Source organism: Populus alba, chromosome 1 (assembly GCF_005239225.2).
Source record: "Populus alba chromosome 1, ASM523922v2, whole genome shotgun sequence".
In the NCBI taxonomy this organism is placed as follows: Eukaryota; Viridiplantae; Streptophyta; class Magnoliopsida; order Malpighiales; family Salicaceae; genus Populus; species Populus alba.
This window is the reverse complement of record NC_133284.1, coordinates 40608057-40626998: the sequence shown is the minus strand read 5'-3', so window position 1 is coordinate 40626998 and position 18942 is coordinate 40608057. Positions and strand designations below refer to the sequence as shown.

The 18942-nt window shown below is 31.9% G+C and overlaps 2 protein-coding genes across 3 annotated transcripts; both read left to right on the top strand.

Moving 5' to 3' along the window:
• The first annotated feature begins 5316 nt into the window (after window positions 1–5316).
• Window positions 5317–12124, top strand: LOC118056808 (DNA topoisomerase 1 beta). Of its 2 annotated transcripts, none has more exons than XM_035069169.2 (16): window positions 5317–5637; window positions 6172–7301; window positions 7470–7664; window positions 8042–8122; window positions 8371–8430; window positions 8571–8665; window positions 8783–8939; window positions 9022–9147; window positions 10000–10080; window positions 10279–10369; window positions 10444–10577; window positions 10694–10762; window positions 10862–10951; window positions 11222–11325; window positions 11406–11574; window positions 11709–12124. In XM_035069169.2, the coding sequence occupies exons 2-16, from the start codon at window positions 6189–6191 to the stop codon at window positions 11775–11777; spliced, it is 2634 nt and encodes an 877-aa protein (XP_034925060.1). In that variant the 5' UTR covers window positions 5317–5637; window positions 6172–6188; the 3' UTR covers window positions 11778–12124. The 2 variants fall into 2 exon arrangements, with proteins under 2 accessions (XP_034925060.1, XP_034925059.1); XM_035069168.2 differs by having other exon boundaries at window positions 5318–5637; window positions 6143–7301.
• A 3599-nt stretch (window positions 12125–15723) lies between these two features.
• Window positions 15724–18530, top strand: LOC118056809 (V-type proton ATPase subunit e1-like). Its single transcript, XM_035069170.2, has 4 exons — window positions 15724–15844; window positions 15929–16055; window positions 17146–17193; window positions 18186–18530. Exons 2-4 carry the CDS (start codon window positions 15958–15960, stop codon window positions 18250–18252), a joined length of 213 nt encoding a protein of 70 aa, XP_034925061.1. The 5' UTR covers window positions 15724–15844; window positions 15929–15957; the 3' UTR covers window positions 18253–18530.
• The last annotated feature ends 412 nt before the right edge of the window (window positions 18531–18942 follow it).

The following is an 18942-nucleotide window of genomic DNA, read 5'->3' as shown; positions in this document are numbered from 1 at the left end:
GGTTGGGAATTAAGCTTTTTTTATTAAGCTCGAATCTTGGATTTCACAGGTTACAATTTGATCCTCCTTAATATTTTTTTTCCTATCAAATTTGAGTCTCATCCTTTTTATTGCTATTTTTTAAACTTTGATAAATTTTTTAAATTAATGTTTTTTTTGTATTTTATCCTTCAATATTAAATTAATTCGGAATTGAGCTTCTTGATTGAATATAGGTTTAGGATTTTCACAAGTTGCAAGTTTTGGAGATTAACTTATGTTTAGGAGGTTAGCTCATGTTTGCTCTTTTTTTTTCTCATATTTTTTGTAGTTTCATCCTTTAATTTTCATCCAATTAGAGATAAGGCTATGTTATTTTTATTTATTTTGTTTCTATTAAATTCTTTATTATTTTTTAAAATGACTCAGGTTATATGAAATCTTTTCATTTGTCGTTCTTTGTTGAATTTAGTTTGTAACTTTTTTAAAATTAATATTTTTTCAATTTCATCCTTCAAGGTTGGAGTTTTCAATATTGGGCTTTTTTTTTTCTTAATTTCTATAATGTTTGTTTATCCTAGTCCTATCACTTGGACTCAGTTGTAGTGGCTTAGTCTAAGTTGGCTCAAGTTTTTTTTAGAATTGTTTGTTTTTATTTATTATTTTTTACTTTCCATCTTTTAGCATTTGGTTGTTTTAAAATTAACTTTCATAATGTTTTATGGGTTTTCTTCTATTAGGTTATCTTATTTGTATGATCTGGGTCGTAGAGTTTAGTTGACTTGCTCATTTACTGTTTTTTTTAATTGATTTTATTTTTAATTTCATCATTTTAAATTTAATTTTTTTGAAGTTGAACTTTTTTTTTGTTAGTTTATCTTAGTATCATGAACTGACTTACATATGTAACATCCTCACTTAGGTTGGCTCACATCGATTTTTTTTTAAAAAAAAATTTGATTGGTTAGAATCTTGGCTTCGTCACATTTTCATTTTGGTAACAATTTGTTTTACAGGTTCTATGATTCTTTTTTTTTATTTAAATTGATCCATTTACCATTCATAATTGTTTTTTTATCATCTAATTAAATTATACTAGATTTTTTATTCAATCAAGTCTATGTCCTAGGTTTCATTTATTTTTTTTAACTTTTTTGAAAGAAGCATGTGTTATCGGAGCATCTTTTTTTTTTAATATATAGAAAAAATGTTGAGGCTAGTGATATAGTGCGAGCCCATAAATCTAGTGAATTCTAGATGTAATATGTTATGATGTTTACCTTTTTATTTATGACATAAATTACTATCTTTATATAAGATTATTTATTATTTATTGTTGAAATGATTTTTCATATATGAAAAAAATACTACGTATTTTTTGTGCTGCTCAATCACTTATATAAATAATAATAATTTTTTAATTTCCCTTTTATGTGATTGAGGAATCACAATGATGAGAACTTGTAAACATCATCATTATTATTTTTTTACATTATATAATCCCAAACGATTCATATTTTCATTTAGCGCATATTATTAATGCATAATTTTATGCATATTTAACCTATTTTGGTTCGATGGGTGAACTAGGTAACCCATATATTTTGACTTGTATGGGTTAGGCAACAAGCAAGATAACTTGAGTGGAGTTCGATTAGAAACTAGATTATTTCTTATGCTATGTTGTGGGCTAGATCTAAATTTTTTTGGATGTAAAATGTTTTTCAAACTATATAGGAATTAACTTGATATGACATGATCGACTTGACAAATTCAAAAATAATCTGGATACCTAATAAAAATATAGTTTTACTAAAAAAAAAAAAACGACATCTTTTCTAAATATTAAAACAACAACATATTATATCGACTCGGGGTAACCTGCCAAATTCGTTATCCAGATCATGACACCCTGATAATCCTATAAAAAACAAATAAAAACATATCAAATTCAATTCTCAATCAACCTAATACTGAAGGATGAAATCGAAAACAAAATTCAACTAAAAAAATGAGTTGAGTCAACTCAGATTAACTTATCAAATCTGAATCATGAGACCATGATAACTCTATAGAAAAAAAATTGATTTAAAAAATGAAACTTGATTCTTAATTAACCTATAGTTGAACAATGAAATTAAAAAGAATCGGTTAAAAAAGGGCATAACAAACCATACGATTCAACTAACCAACATACTTGGATAGCTCCACAAAAAGCAAATAAAAAAAAATTATAAAGTCCAATTTCCAATAATATAAATGTTGAAGAATGAAATTAAAAAAAGACTTAAAAAAACTCGAGTCAACCTAGCTAACCCGTAAAACTCACTATTTGAGTCATGAGACTGTGATAACCTCATAGAAAGCAAATCAAAAAATAATTATGAAGTTTAATTCTCAATCAACTCAATATTGAATAATATAGTTGAGAGAAAAATAATTTAAAAAATGCCTCTAGTCAACATGGCTAATCTGCAAAACTTGCGACACAAGTCATGAAACCAAAATAACTCTATAGAAAGTAAGTCAAAATAAATTATGAAGCAAAAGACCCAACAAACCTAATGTTGAATGATAAAATTGAAAGAAACAACTAAGTTTGAAATAAAATGAAAAACTTTGGTCCTAGAGAATTTTGATGACTAAAATTAAAAAGGCCATGCATTTCACTATTCATTGCTATAGTAAAATGCCAAGGCCTTTTGCTATATGTTAGTTAATTAATACCCAATTAAAAAATGCAGTAAATTATATATTATTTCTTTTAATTTAAAAAATGAATCAAATGGTCCGTCTAATTTTAAAAACTTATTAAATAATTAATTTTTTTACATTTTATGTTCTTTTCAAATTTAATTTTTTATTTTGAGAAATATAAAAAGAAAAAAAAGAAGTTGATAATATGAAAATATTAATGAGAAAATCACACCTGTTTTTGGAACAACTTTAAATATTAAATTAAGTATGATTCACGTATTTTGAAGATTAGTTAATTTTAGTTTTCGTCTCTATCGGTATTTCTTGGTGTCTCTCATTCTTAACCCAATAAAGCACTCATCACTTAATGTCAATGTTAGTGTCGGCCTAATAAAATGCTTTGACCTGTTGATATTTGAAAATAAAAGGACCATTGCATTTGTTTTGCAAAACTAGAGGAATTAATTTATCATTATACAAAACACTAAAAGACATGGAGAAAACACAGTTATTCATGCCATTGTTCAACTAAAGATAAATCACCATGGATTATTAGGATGATTTGTGTTTTTTTAGTTCCTCTTTTTTTCTTTAATTATATTCTTATAGGCCTAAATTGATAGCCAATTAAAACATATTTATCGAGGAATGATAAGATTCAAAGAAAAGGAGACTAAATTAAAAAGGCAGTAAAATGAGGTAGTTTTTTTAAACTTTGGGCTAAACGTTCACTTTGATTCTTCAATGTTTTAAATTATAAACTTTCAATCCCTAAAAAATTATGAAATTTAATTTTGATCCTAAACTTTATTTTTCTTATTTTTTGGTCCCTAATTTAAGAGTGAAGATAGAAAGTGGCTAAATTTCAGTAGTAGAGAGAAAACGTCTTGGTTGAGACCAATTCCAGTCATGAAAAAGAGTAATTTTGGTATCAATGAGTTCTTTTTTAGGGGAAGAGTTATTTATAGGTGTTATTTCCCCTTAAACTTGACTGAAATGGTTGATCCAAGCCTGAACATAATTTTGGTTTTGGGGCAGCTTTTAGGTTGTTCGAGGCCATAAATATGTTTTCCAAGGTATTTAGGGTGTTTTTTAGTCAAAATATGGTTGAAATTGAATTTTTCTTGATCTAGAATAGCACAACCTGGTTTTCTAGTAGCTAGAGATCATCCAAATTAGAGCAGGGTTGACGACATGTTACCTGGTATTTTTAAAAAAAAATTTAAGGGGTGGACGATCTATCCTTTCATAAAATTAAAGAAAAAAGGCTTAGGAAGTTTGGGTCATCCAAACATAAGTGCCCGAGCCTTTTTTTTTTCTTTTTGTTTTTCTTCCCATTTTTTATCCATCACAATTGAATCGTTTTTTTTTTTTTTTTATCATTCACTATATGGTTGATTATTAATTAACAATGTAATTTGTTTCAGTTTGATTTTTTTTCAATTGCCTCGATACTTGGTTGATTCTCAATTTTATAGGTGTCTATTTAAGATAAGAAAATTTGTTGAACCCAATTGAGTCCATGACCCGAATCACAAGTTTGGTCAGTTAACTTCGATTGGTTAAGAATTAAGCTTTATAATTATTATTTTTCTGTTGCATAAATCGTTCTCAATTTATGTAATTATATATATATATATATATATATATATATATAACACATCATTTTTTTTTAATTTTCACATTTTTTTATGTAAAAATACACATAAAAAAAACTTATGTATACAAGTTTTTTAAGAAAAAAATATATCAAACCTGCCATAAAACGCGAGTTAAATAACTAGTTAAGTAATAATTTAAAATGTGTGAGGGATCTACTATGCAAAATGCATTGTGGGTCCTTTCACAAGGCATTGTGAATGGATTATTCAAGTATATAATTTTATAACTTTGCAAAAAAAGGCCCAAAAGCATCAGCCCTAATAAATGGGCCAAGTGGGTTGACTTAGGTTGTCAGTCCCAATAATACTTGATTTTTTTTTTTTTAATTTTTTTTTAAATTAATGCTTTTATATATCTTTTTTCTAAAAATTATATTTTTTTATTTATATTTAAATTAATAATCATTTTCTTTTATTTTGTTGAAAGAGTCTCTTTTAAATAATAATTATTTTTTAGTTATTTTGTATGCATTTAATTTTTGAAGTTTTCCTGATATATTTATAATTTTTTTATATATTTTTTGTATATATGAACTTTATTTGAAGATAATATTTCTAATATATGTAGTTTCGTATATTATTGTTTTTTCTCTTTTTATTTTATTCAATCACTTTAATGTTTGTGTCTAATTCTATTATTGTTTGCTTGAATAAAAAATTATTTTAAAAAAATAAATTTAACAAACACAACCGGGTAAATATCATGTTCTGTGAGATTAAATATCTTGATTTACACTTATATCTATCTCTTAATTTTTTTATTTTTATTTTTAATTATCATTTATAATTTATTTATTTTTATTTATTAATATATATAGTTCTCAATCAATTTGATATTATATATATATATATAAAAAAAATTTAGTTTTATTTATTTTTTTAAATTACAAAAACATGTAAAAAAACCTTATGTATACAATTTTTTAAAAAAACATATGACCCGGACGAAACACAAGTAAAGGACCTAGTTTTCTCCTAGAAACTGTGATTTTAAGAAAAGAAAACTGTCCGCCTGGATTGTTAAAATCAGAAGAAAAAACAAATTAAAAACACTGAACTCAGACAGAACGTAGCCGTTTTAGACGAACAAACAAAAAAGAAAATCACAGCATAGCCGAGAAGGAAGGGGCTGCAAAGCCCCCCCCAAAAAATCCACCTTAATAAGCTTGTGTTTGGTCTCTCTCCACACTTTGCGATAGCTAGCTGCTAAGCTCCGCAGCGCCTCCTCTCATCCACCGCTACACTCGCTTTTGTTATAAACAAACAAACATACAACCACGGTTTAATTATTCTTGTTTAGGTAGGCGCTCATTCTTTTCTTTGATCTTTCAAATATCTATATAAGAGCTGTCTGTGCTTTTTTCTTGTTCAATTTGAATGAAGAAATGAAAGATTACTAGATATCAGAGATTCTGGAATCTCTATTACTATCGCTAATTGGGCGTTTCTTATTTGTTAATTTATTTTCATTTTGAAATATTTTCAATTCGGGTTTTTAATTCAAATGGTGATGAATATTATAATAATAATAATCTTCAGCTCACTGATTTATTTATTAGAATTTGTGTCCGTATTAGCTTGGCTGCTCTTTGAAAAACCAATCGCTTAGCTTTGCTGAATTAGTGGTTGAATTTACTGTTTCTGATTTGGGTTTAGTTTTGAGTTTGCATGTTAAAAGCTTGGTTTTTTGTTTTATTTTTCTTTCATTTATATTACTGCATCTAAGAATCTAGTCAATGTGTTGTTGTGGATTACTATCGGCTATATCGTTATGGGTTTTGAATTGAAGTTGTAAATTCTATCAGATATTGATGTGGTATACATGCCAGAACAGACTGTAGTTGGACTGTAATGGATGTTCAAGCACCTCCAAAGCTAATTCCCAATAATTTCAACGATGATGATGATGATGACGATGGGCCCATAGTTTTCAAGAGGGGTGGTAACTCAACATCGAAGCAGAATCAATTAAACCCTGAAGCGAAGAAACCGTCTTCATCTTCTCAGAATTCCAATGGTCAAAGCTTGAATTTGCAGAAGGGTAAATCGCCTATTCCATCTTCCAATGCATCCCCTATGAAATCTTCTACAGGGAGCCCTAAAGCATCAGCTTCATCTGCCAAGGCATCCCCATTGAAGTCACCACTGACATATACTAGAGCACTCGCTTCTTCAAATGATCAGTCGAAGCAGGCATCTAAACAGGTTGTCTCAAATGCTGTTAAGGAGGAGACGAAACCGATTGTGGATGATGAGGATTCTGAGGATGATAAGCCCTTGAGTTCTAGAATTAAGGGGAGCACAAACAATGTCAATAAAGGGGTTACTGCACCTGCTCATGTCAAGGATGAGCCTTCAGATGATGATGAAGTTCCTTTATCCTCGAGGTTTGCAATGAAGTCAAATGCAGGGACATCAAGTAGTAAGTCTATCAGATCTAGTGAGATAAGACCTTTGTCTTCTAAAAGTCAGCTAAATGGTTCTACTAAAAATGACAAGCAACAGAAATCTTCTGTGGTGCCAGCTAAGAGACCTATGGATAATAAGGTTCCTTCAAACCATTCTTCTGCTAAAAAACCAAAACTTTTAGATGCATGTACAACAACAAAAGTTACGCAAGTTACTGTCAAGTTTGAGCAGAAGGCAGATGATGATGACCACCTTACAATTTCCCAGAGAATGAAGAAGGCGGACTCCTCAGCTAACAAATCATCATTTGCGAAGAAAAAGGTTACAAAAGTTGTTTCTTCATCATTGAAGAAGACGACTCAGAAGAACAAGAAACAAATGAAAAATTCAAAATATTCAAAGTCAACAAAAGTGCAGCCTGGCTCCAGTGATGGCCAGAAAAAATGGACTACCTTAGTTCACAATGGTGTCATCTTCCCACCTCCATACAAGCCTCATGGGGTTAAGATTCTTTACAAGGGGAAACCAATTGATTTGACTCCTGAACAAGAGGAAGTATGATTCAATTTTATGTTGCCTTATTATGTCCTTTGTGTCGACAAGTTAACCTCTGCTGCTTGCTCCTAGTTTGGTTGAATTATTATTATGTACATTAGAAGTTTTCAAATTTGTCCTTGTATGTTTGGTGCTAGATACATTTAAACTTTGATCTTTTAACTGCAGGTTGCAACCATGTTTGCAGTGATGAAAGATACAGACTATGCTCAAAAACCACAATTCCTTCAAAACTTTTGGAACGATTGGCGTAAATTACTAGGGAAAAATCATGTAATACAGAAGCTAGATGACTGTGATTTCAACCCCATATATGAATGGCATCAGCAAGAAAAGGAGAAGAAGAAACAAATGAGTACTGAAGTAAGTTGGTACACATACAACATTGCGTGCGATTGAGATGCAAAACCATATTAGTCTGTGAGAGTGAGCAATTAACATCATTTGCACTTACCCTTGCCTGCCAGCTCATATACTTGGTTTACATTTAGGAGAAATCTTGCCAAGTGTTGCTATTGTTGTGTAAAATTGTGGAATTATATTAATTCCTTTTTCTCTGCCAATGAGCAGGAGGGGATCTTTCCATCCTCTATCTTTAACCAAGCACTAATCATGGAGATTCTGGCAGTTTCAATTGCTTCATGGAAATAACCCTTACCAATTATCACTACCATTTTCTTTGAGAATAAGTTTCATTTAATGTCATTCTCTATGATTATCAGTATTTTCTGTTCATGTAGGAGAAAAAGTTCTTGAAAGAAGAGAAATTGAAGCAAGAGGAGAAGTACATGTGGGCCATTGTTAATGGTGTTAAAGAGAAGGTAACTATCTGTGGATCAAGTGTTTTTATTAGCATTATTTGGGAAATGTTATATATAGAGAACATGTGTATGCATACGAGTGTGCATGTGCATGCGAGCGAGTAGATTTCTGCTTCGTGGTCATACATTTTAAACAATAATGGGTTTCTTGGTGCAGATTTTATTAATTTAACTCTTTGCATTTTGTTTTGATGCACTTCTCACCTCTTGCATATTAATTGTGCCAATTTTGATCATCTCAATCCCAGGTTGGGAATTTCAGAGTAGAACCACCGGGTCTATTTCGAGGACGGGGAGAGCATCCAAAGGTTCCAGTGACTTTTTCTAACCATTAACTGAGACATAGAGCTTTCAGCTTTGACTACATTTTATATTGATATTCATGGCCGCTAATGATTGAATTTGCACTGTCATGTAATTTTTCCCATGAACTGTTGGTATATACCAGATGGGGAAGCTGAAAAGCCGAATTCGTCCCAGTGACATTACTATAAATATTGGAAAGGATGCACCAATCCCGGAATGTCCTATTCCTGGTGAAAGGTTTGGTTTCTTACTATCTCTTTCAAATTGGGGGAGAATAGAAGGGAGACACTTCTTTAGTTTCTGTTGATAAATTAGTACTGTTTGGGTTAGTGGAAACTTGTGAAAATTTTGCAGGTGGAAAGAAGTGAAGCATGATAATACTGTTACATGGTTGGCGTTCTGGAATGATCCAATCAATCCAAAAGAATTCAAGTATGTATTCTTAGCTGCGAGCAGTTCCTTGAAGGGGCAAAGTGACAAGGAGAAATACGAGAAAGCAAGGAAGTTGAAGGTACTGATTTATGAGCTTACAGTTGTTGTAACTTGTGATATGATTGAGGAACTTGTCTTTAGCTTGTGTATTTTGAGTGCAGGACTATATACACAACATTAGGGCAGCTTACACAAAGGATTTTGCAAGTAAAGATATTACGAAGCGGCAAATAGCAGTAGCAACCTATCTTATTGATAAGCTAGCTCTGAGGGCGGGTAATGAGAAGGTATAACAACCAACAAAACAAGTTTCTTGAACCCTTGGCAGTTGATTTGGGCCTTTTAGATTGGATATAACACCTTTTTGTTTGGAGAATGTGTTCTTGCCTTGTCATTGGAATTTCCTTGGAGGGTAGAATGTGTAAAGACAAATGAGGCTTTAACTCGCATAATGAACCTGGTGCTTCAAATTGACAAGTTAATTTCAGCCTTTGGGTGTGAATATGGTCTGCAGAAAGCCAAATGATAAGAATGGATTCAGGCCTCAAACTAGTTTGATTTTGCTGAATCACATTCAGTTTATCAATTATCACATCCTCCAAATTTAAATGTCACTGTTGCTTTTCAAAATGCCTGGACTCTTTTTTATCTTCCCCTTTCTACGTGGCAACTCAGCCTTGAGCAGATCATATGCATGTGTTTTTGGACTACAATTTAGTTTTAATTCTGCTATGAGGTTTTCTAGGGTGAGGTGGTGAAGTGAAACCAACAGCTATTTTTTGAATTGTACAATAATTGAAACATATTGTCAGGCTGTAGAAATTTAAAATTGCATTTGATTCCAAGGGAATATCACCAAAAGTCATGTACCTCTTCCTAGGATAATTGAAACCCATCAAATATTTTTCATGGACCTAATCACCTGAAAAATGTATTCAGTATGTGTTTTATTTTTCTTGTTAGAACTTAGCAAGTGTTTCCAAAACACATTTTGTTATGCTGGTTTGTGTTTGCTTGTTATTGGGTTCCCAACTGAGCAGTGTTGAGATTTCATGTAGGAATTAGCTTTATTGATCATATATGCATTTTGAGTGAGAACTTCATCAAATTTTCTTCATTCTGTGATTGGCTGCCTATAGGATGATGATGAAGCTGATACTGTTGGTTGCTGCACATTAAAAGTAGCAAATGTTGAGTGCATCCCTCCAAATAAGCTGAAGGTATGGTGGTTTTATTTTTATGGACAGTAGATTTTTAAGTGTAGTATCTTCATATATGATAGCTGCAGTGGCGGGCCTACTTTCAAAAGTTTGGGAGTAAAATGGCTTTGAGTTGCCTAAATTTGATTGGCTATATACATGCATTAACCTTTCTAGTGAATTGCTAGCATTAATACTTGCTTCTGATTGACCCTTCAGTTTGACTTCCTTGGTAAAGATTCAATTCGATATGAGAACACGGTTGAGGTTGAGCTTCCTGTGTACAAGGCAATTGGACATTTTCAAGTTGGTGAGTAAATGGCAGTTAAGATTAGGTTACTAAAATCTTATAGCAGGACTGATGAGCAATTTTTTCTTCTTCAGCAAAAAAGCCAACTGATGATCTTTTTCACTCACTGGATACATCTAAACTAAATGCTCACCTAAAAGAACTCATGCCGGGGCTCACAGCAAAAGTTTTTCGTACATACAATGCATCAATTACATTGGATGAAAAGGTAAGTTTCAAGCTGAGATCAATTACTACATTGAAGTTGTATAATCAACTTCCTATGGGTCACTTGGAAGTATGTGAATTTACATGCTGTCGGGATTATATTTGGCGTGTAAACAGTTATATGAGGAAACAGAAGATGGTGATGTTGCTGAAAAAATTGTCATTTATAACCAAGCAAACAAACAGGTAAAGCCAGTTTGTGGCCAGAAACGTTTTTTGGACTTTTGGTAGTGTTTTTTAGCTGCCGATCTTGCACCTATAATGATGGCTTCTTTTTTTCTGCAGGTTGCAATCATATGTAATCATCAACGAACCATTTCAAAATCTCATGATGCACAAATGTCAAGATTGACTGAGAAAATTGAGGAACTCAAGGTAATTAATTTTAGAACTGTACGAGAAATTTTTGGCCCTCATTTTTTGAGAAATTGGGAGAAAATCTAACTCGAGGAATTCCTGGCTGTGTTTTACTATTCTCTCTTCTTTGAATGCATGGATTTATTATGGTAGTGTGTAGATCGCCAAGCCAACTCTTGCTTTGGCATACTGTCGCCCTTAGCATATTGGAAACTTTGCCCATTCCTTCTTACTGCTTATTGTGTTTGTGGAGTCCATGCTTTGAGCTGACTCATGTTTTGCTTGCAGGGCACGCTAAAGGAGTTGAAAACTGATCTGGACAGGGCCAAAAAGGGGAAGCCCCCATTGAAGGGTGCAGATGGAAAGCAAAAGAGGAGCTTGTCTCCTGAAGCGTAATATAACTTTTGCCCTTGTGCTCGGGTATTTTGTGTATACTTGATGGTTCTTAATGATTCTTGGAATTGATTTTCAGAATAGAGAAGAAGATAGCAACAATCAATCAAAGGATTGAGAAAATGGGAATGGCCATGAAGACCAAAGAGGATCTGAAAACAGTGGCATTGGGGACATCCAAGATTAACTACCTTGATCCTAGGATCACAGTTGCGTGGTGCAAGCGGCATGAAGTTCCTATTGATAAGGTGAACTGCTTCTGAAATTATTTATGGGATGAAATAATTTAACCAACAGTTATGCTTTATCGTTTTCTTCTATTTGGTACTGTGGCAGTGACTGTCTAAATCAAGCTGTTTCTTATCATATGCTTTTGTTACAGATATTCAACAAGTCTCTCTTAGCAAAGTTTACCTGGGCGATGGACGTTGACCCCCAATTCAGATTCTGATCATGGGAAAAAATGGTTGTTTTTCAAATCCCTCCGCCCCCGGCCACCCACCAAAAGAAAAGAGGTAGAGAGAGGGAGAGGGAGAGGGGAGGCGAATCCATGTTCCTCTCTCTCTCTCTCTGTCATCACAGTTTATGCACATTTTCGAAAAGTTAAATGTTCTAATCTAATCATTGGGTAAATTTTCCCTTTCTTCATACTGCACCTCATGTTTAAACCATTCAATGGTGAAAAGAAGTTGCAGCAAGAATTGTTTACTTGCACCTTCGACATTCGGTTGCTAACAGTATAAATGTAGAAGATACACTGAATGCCTCAAACCGAGTAAAATTTTTTCTTTTTTTTCATCGTCGCCTGCTATCTTTTTTGATCCTTGTTAATTGTTAGAGCTGGAACGAGCTTGTTAAATATAGACGATAACTTACTTGTGAAAAAAAATATAAGGACATTAATTTTTTATCCTATTATATAGACTCGTTATAATAGGCAAATGATCGTTATTATGGTTATATAACAGGGTTACCCTCTCGTTACCACAGCCTCGTAATTTTGTTACATTTCCCGTTCTTTTATTTCTAGGAGATTAATGTAATTCTTTTAAAATAAATTATGAGAAAAATCAAAATACAATAAACATAAAAATATATGTAATTAACATTATTGAACTATTTCTCGTAGATGTTTCATTTTTTGGGATTTGGGATTCGTATAGATAGGCATGCAATCCTCTAATAGTTTATAGTTTATTTGTTTTTACGGTTTTTAACCAGAATTTTTTTTCTAAAAAAAATTACCATGCTACTCTTCTATAATACATATCTTGAAAACCCTTGCACCTAACAAGCGGGTAAATTAAATGTTTAGAACAATGCTTAATACTTAATCCTCGTTTACAATTTTTACAATAATAATAGAATCATATGAAAGATTGCATCACAATACATAGTGGTTTAGTTTGATGTCTAGTCCAACTCTTTGAACGATTAATTTGAGTATTTCTACTATCTCACTTCTTTGTTACAATAAATCCTCTTCATGGGCTCAAGATTCAATCACTCAAGCTCTTAGAGCTCATTAACAATTACTCCCCGAGTGGTTAAAATATCGCTTGTACTTTAACAATGGTTTTTCACTCAAATTAAAGAGATGAACTAAATCATGCATAGCAGAAAATCGATTACATAGTAAAATGCTCAAATGTTTAGTAGGAATTAATCTGACTGTTTTAAAGTAAAATGAAATAAATAATAAAGATTATAGCGTCAACAATTAGAAGGAATTTCATCACCTTAACAAGGTGAAAGAATGATTTATTTGTAGGTGAATGTGTTGACTAGCAACTCTAACACTTTTAGAGGTAAAATAGTCATTCTTAGATTTTGGATAATAATCTGGTATAGGAGTTATCCATATTAGACAAGTATACATTTCAAGTTTTGGCTTTCATTTGTCTTAAGGAAAACAAGAATTTTTCTAGTTTATAATGTATGTCGCACGTAACATTATTAGGATGACTCGTCCATTTTTTTTAAAAGGGAAAAATGCTTTTTTTTTTGTTTATATGTATAGAAAGAATAAAAAATTTTATGTTAAAAAGAAGTCGCCAACTAATATTATAATCACTAAAAATTTTAAGTGGCTTGCTGAGTTATCGAGTAAAGAACTAATTATACTAAATGAAAGATACTACCATCTTTAAGCATTCTATCTAAGGTTAGCTGAAATGCTACTTGTTTTTTATTTCTAATAGTATAATGTGCTTAATTTATCAATAATTTATTTACATGGGTGGGAATGAGTATTACAATGAGTTAAACCTTGGGTAGAAAAGTGTGCTCAAGTCTATCCATTCTAAAGTCTAGATCATTTTTTCCACTCTTAATTGTTTGGTGAATTGACATATCTATAAATATTTACTCTTATCACAACCTATAATTATTGATAGTTTATCAAGCTATGATAATAAATATTTAGGTAAGCCTTTTATTATGCTCATTAAGCCCTACCCAAATTCTAGGATGAGTTTTCGTGAAGCTTGTTGTTTTTGCAGCAATAGCCCATGAATAATAACATGTTTATGTTCATTTATCTTATAGTATTAGGTTTCACTCGTATTTTTTTTTTGAATAAGAATTTTACACCATAGTCCTAAAATATCTAAGTAGTAACCATGGGTTGATCTATTTGGTGGTATGTTCCAGTGGAAAATGTTTTGCACTTTAATAAGGAAAATTACTACCCCTAAATTGACATTTAGGTATCATTGATGAATATCAAACTTAAAGACTTGAAAATTTGAAAGGCACGAGAAATCAAGATATTACTCTTCATTAATATTTAAGATAATATCTTGTTATAAGTCTATTTATCTTAAATATTATGAATGAATGATGAAACATTTACTTTTTTAATATGATTCTTTTCTTAAAGAGCTTTTTTGAAAGGATTTTGAAATGTCAGCCCATAAGAACTTTTTTAATTTGGATCAAATCTTAACGAGTTTTATGAATAAGTTATAAGAATCCAATATAAAATATGCAATGTAATAAATATTTTATCATTTTATCTAAATTTATATCATGTATTACAATTCATAGTTAAAACTAATTACTAATAGATATCACTTTTAATGTATTAATTAAGTATATTATTTAATTTACAACCCATATAACTACATCCATTACATAATACTTTGTGATGATATGTGTAAACAATTTGTGCTTGTGCTTGTGATCGTGAGTAAATCGAGATCTAAATAATGATTATAAGATATTGGGAACTACATTCTCAAAGAAGTTATTTATGCAAGTATAAAAAAGGAAATGAGGGACTTCTTTCTATATAGTTGCAAAAGAGTAAAGCAATAAAGAACCTAAAAATTCACAAGCAGATGAGTTGAAGAGAGTGGAAGGTGTTAAAATTATTATAGAAAATCTTTTAACTAATTTTGACATTCATCCATGAATATCAAGCAACCCAATTGATTGATCCGTGATTAAAATTGATAGGTCATTAAATCCATCCATAAAATCAAATAAGTTTAATAACTATACTTTCTACAATAAAACTTCTTCAAAATGGTGTTCCAATGTGCTATATAATAAATCCTTAGGTTCATTTTCTTAGTTGTTAGTCATTTATTTAAATTAGTGTGGAATTACAATTATAGGGGTCTTACAATATTATAATATTGTTATTATAACTAAGTGGGAGAAAATTTTCATAGTTGTAAAATATAATTTTTTTTTTTTAAATTACAAGGGAGATTGAAAGCCCATAACAAAGTACAAAGAAAAAAAGATAGAAGTACTTCATCAAAGTCTTTCGCACATTTTTCAGGCATCTTGGGAGAACAAATGACCCTTCTCTTTCACCAGCCTTTTGGCTTGGTGAATGAGTGGCTTGGTGAATGAGTTATTGAATATTGTTGTTGATTTTAGGCTCCATGATTACTTGCAAAAACAAGTTCGTAGCCTTATAATAATTAAGTTAGTATTTATAAAGGTAAGGAAAAATGATTTTCATGTGAAAAAAAATCTGTGTGTTTTTATCAAGGAATGGTCTTCGCAATGCATTTCTATACATCCTATAAATCAACCTAGTTATTTCAAATTTATTATTATGATTCTAATAAACACATAAATTTATGTATTTTAAAATTTTTAGAAGTAGTCTTGTCACCCAAATAGAACTTATTAGTCATCTTAATCCTTGTGATTTTCAAATAACCTCTGTATTTTATTTAAATCTATAAATTGATCGTTATTTGGAAGTCTTTTGATCCTCAAAACTTCATAAAAATACAATTCAGTCATTATAGTGAAAAAGATCTTGCAATCAGATCCTTACACGATCACTTTTAATCATTTAATGGGCTGGCATGGGCCTCGTTAACCGAAACCCACGCAGATTGAACTACAAATATTTGGGCCAGCGGGAAGGTTCAGGATTAATGGATTACGATTATTATTGTTAATCAAAATTCAGTTAAAAAAGCTGGATCTCGCGACAGCGAAGCGAGGGACCTGAAAAACGAAGCACAGGAAGCTTCATCATCAAATTCCCAAGTGAGATCCGATAACGATACCGATGCCGATACGGTTTTCTTTTCCTTTTCTTTGTTTTTCTAACTGTAAATTTTATTTTTGCAGAAAGAGATCTCGAGATCGAATAAAGAGGGATGGGGTTTTTCGTAACGACACTGATTTTCGTAGTGATTGGGATAATCGCTTCGCTTTGTACCAGAATCTGCTGCAACAGAGGACCCTCTACTAATTTGTACGCTTCATTTTCTTTAATCGATTCAAGTTAGTTATTTCTTTGTAGGTTGTTAATTGTTAGAGGTTGCCATATCAATTTAATTCAACTGTAAAATACCAATGCAAATCTTGATCATAGCCAATTTTACTTAACCATCAATAAGAATTACTAGCATGTAGCTTCTCTGTTGTCATGTTGCTGCGATGAGCTAACTGCCAGGTTTAGTTATGGTATTGATGATCAAATGGCGGATTCCATGTTCTTTTTTATTCTTCAATTAGTTGTGAGAGTCCACGTTTGATGGTATCTAATTTCTGTTTCTCAATTGTCTGCATATTTCCAAGTTCATCCTTGTAAAATCATAAGCCATGTCTTTAATCTTTATTGACTAAGAGTCCTTTTGGCATGACTTGTGAAAATTAACTTTTGATTTTCAGTCATAATTCAAAAATTATTTTTCATCAATAACTCATGAAGAAGTATGTTTGGCAAAAAAAAAAATAATAATTCAAAACAACTCTTTTGAAGAAGGGAAGTAGCATAAGTACTAATTCATAAGTCAAAAGCTAGAAATTTTAACTCACTTTTGTGAAAAACTTTTGATCTAAGTTAAAAGTTATTCTTAACCAAATATATTTATGACTTTTTCTTTGAGTCAAAAGAATCAAAATCCAAAAGTCATGCCAAACATAACCTAAATGCATATGATTCTAGTATTATGATACCCCTGGCGTGCCATCAGACTTTTATGTTGAACTGGCTCTGCATGTGAAAAAAACATTTTCTGGAAATGCTGTTTCTTGTAGCCACCAATTCTAGTTCTGTGTCTGTGCTGAAGTATGCATGGTACAATTGCTCAATGATAGGTTGGATTAAAGCACAATCCGATGTTTATGCAAGTACCATCATGAATGAGTCTCTCATTCACCGTGAGTAATTTTAATGGTCAGATGTTTGTATTTGTCTGATCTTTTAAATTAGCCAATAAATAAGACGGTGTATGCATTAAGTCATTCAGATTTAATTAAGTGAATATGGCCTCTGTATGGTCATCTCTTGCTCTTTTTATTCTTATGCAATATAGCTAATCTTGGTTTTACTGTTGCAGGCTCCACCTTACATTGGTCCTAACAGCAACAGTCTGTTGTTGGATGATGTAAGTTTGTACTGGCTTGCATTTTTGTTTCTTCTATGACTGTATTCATTTTCTACGTAGAAGGAATTTGATTTATGATCATCTGTGTCCTGGATATGTGGTTAGTGTTCCAGCTGCATGCATGCATCCATAAATTTAGAAGAGTGATTATACAATAACGGGATTTCATGATGTTGCAAAACCATGACCATTACTCAATTTTATTGAGTGCTAGTCCTGTTTATGCCCTTTCTCCAAAAGTTTCCCTAGGTTGGCAGCATATCCGCCTGAGATTTTCATCCTTGTCAGTAGCTGCTCAGAAAATTATTCATTTTTTTTTATCCATTATGTAGTTTAGGGTAAATTGAAACTGTGCATTAACAAATTTGTTCTTTTCTTCATACATGTTTCCTTCCCATTGAGCTTAGAATTAGTTGAGAAAGCTCTATTGCCAACTTTGGGGGTTCTGCTTTGTTACCATTGTTGAGACAATTAGCCTGACAGTAACAGAATCCCATGTCACGTTGGAGGAGGAGGATCTGCTATCAATGTCATTTTGCCATAAGAAAAAAATCATCCATTTTATTTCTCAGTGATATGAATGCACCCACCCTGGTTCTGTGGCATGTTCATAAATGGCAAGTACATGATTTTTGAAAGAGAAATTGTCGAGGAACGGGTTCATGTAGATGAATTGCACCTTCAAAGCATACCTAAGTTTACCCATTTATATTTTTTACCCTTTCCCTTTCTTTTCCATTGTTGTTTGAATAATATTTGCACTTTGTTAATGTAGTGAAAGCATGAATAAGCTATTTTCCTCAGATTTTGCACCATCTGCTTGCACTGAAATTTTTATTTTCATTTTTTTAATCTTCTTTCCTGGAGCATAGTTGGGAAACCTGTTCAGTCAATTGTCTTTCAGGTTATTTATTTCTTATTCAGAACTGCATGCAGTTGTTTCCTGTTACACTTATTCTTTTTCTTCTTCTTTTTTTCTTGTTGTGCGTCAGGTGGGCCATTGTGTATTTAGCACAAATGAAACCTCTCATTGTCCCAATTTTAAGTGAAGGGGAGTGAAGATGTTCCCAAATGAGCACATTGTACCTTATTGGTAAACAAGCATTGGATGCCAGATAATATCAGATTTTATGACTAATGAATCCTCATGTATCTTCCCGATTTGGGTCGTTGTAATTTATCAGCGTGAGCTTCGGATTGGTTTTTACTTGTTGCAGTTCTTTCAGCTGCCTTGTTACCTCATTCAATTTATAATACTTCAGTAGTCATTCCATCAGAATTTGCGTGCAAATATGTAATTTGGATGAAATAAATGATATCAGCTAGCTTGTGCGCCAGCCTGAGGGTTTCATGTCAGCTTAGATTCAATGAGCAGGCAATGGCCGGGGAAACTTGGCTGAGCTTCAAGGTTATTTTGGGTACAAGGATTTCTGCACCTATTAACTGTATGGTTTTTGCATGTGAACTCACTCGTTGTGTTATCTGAAAGCAAGTTGAAATGGATGTCATGTGGCTATAAAGAAGCAAAGCAAAACGGCAATGGATTTCTGACTTCAGCTTGTCCGAAACAACAACAATACTCTTCCATAAAACTGAATCATTGCTCCTCGTTGTAACTCCTTCTAAAACTAGAACACCTCTGGAATACTTGCCAACGTAAAAGTAGAACCCAAAACGAACTAGGTTGTGTAATTAAACTCCAGCCTAGTTTCAACATAAAGGCTTCATCCTAAGATTGCAACTTACAAA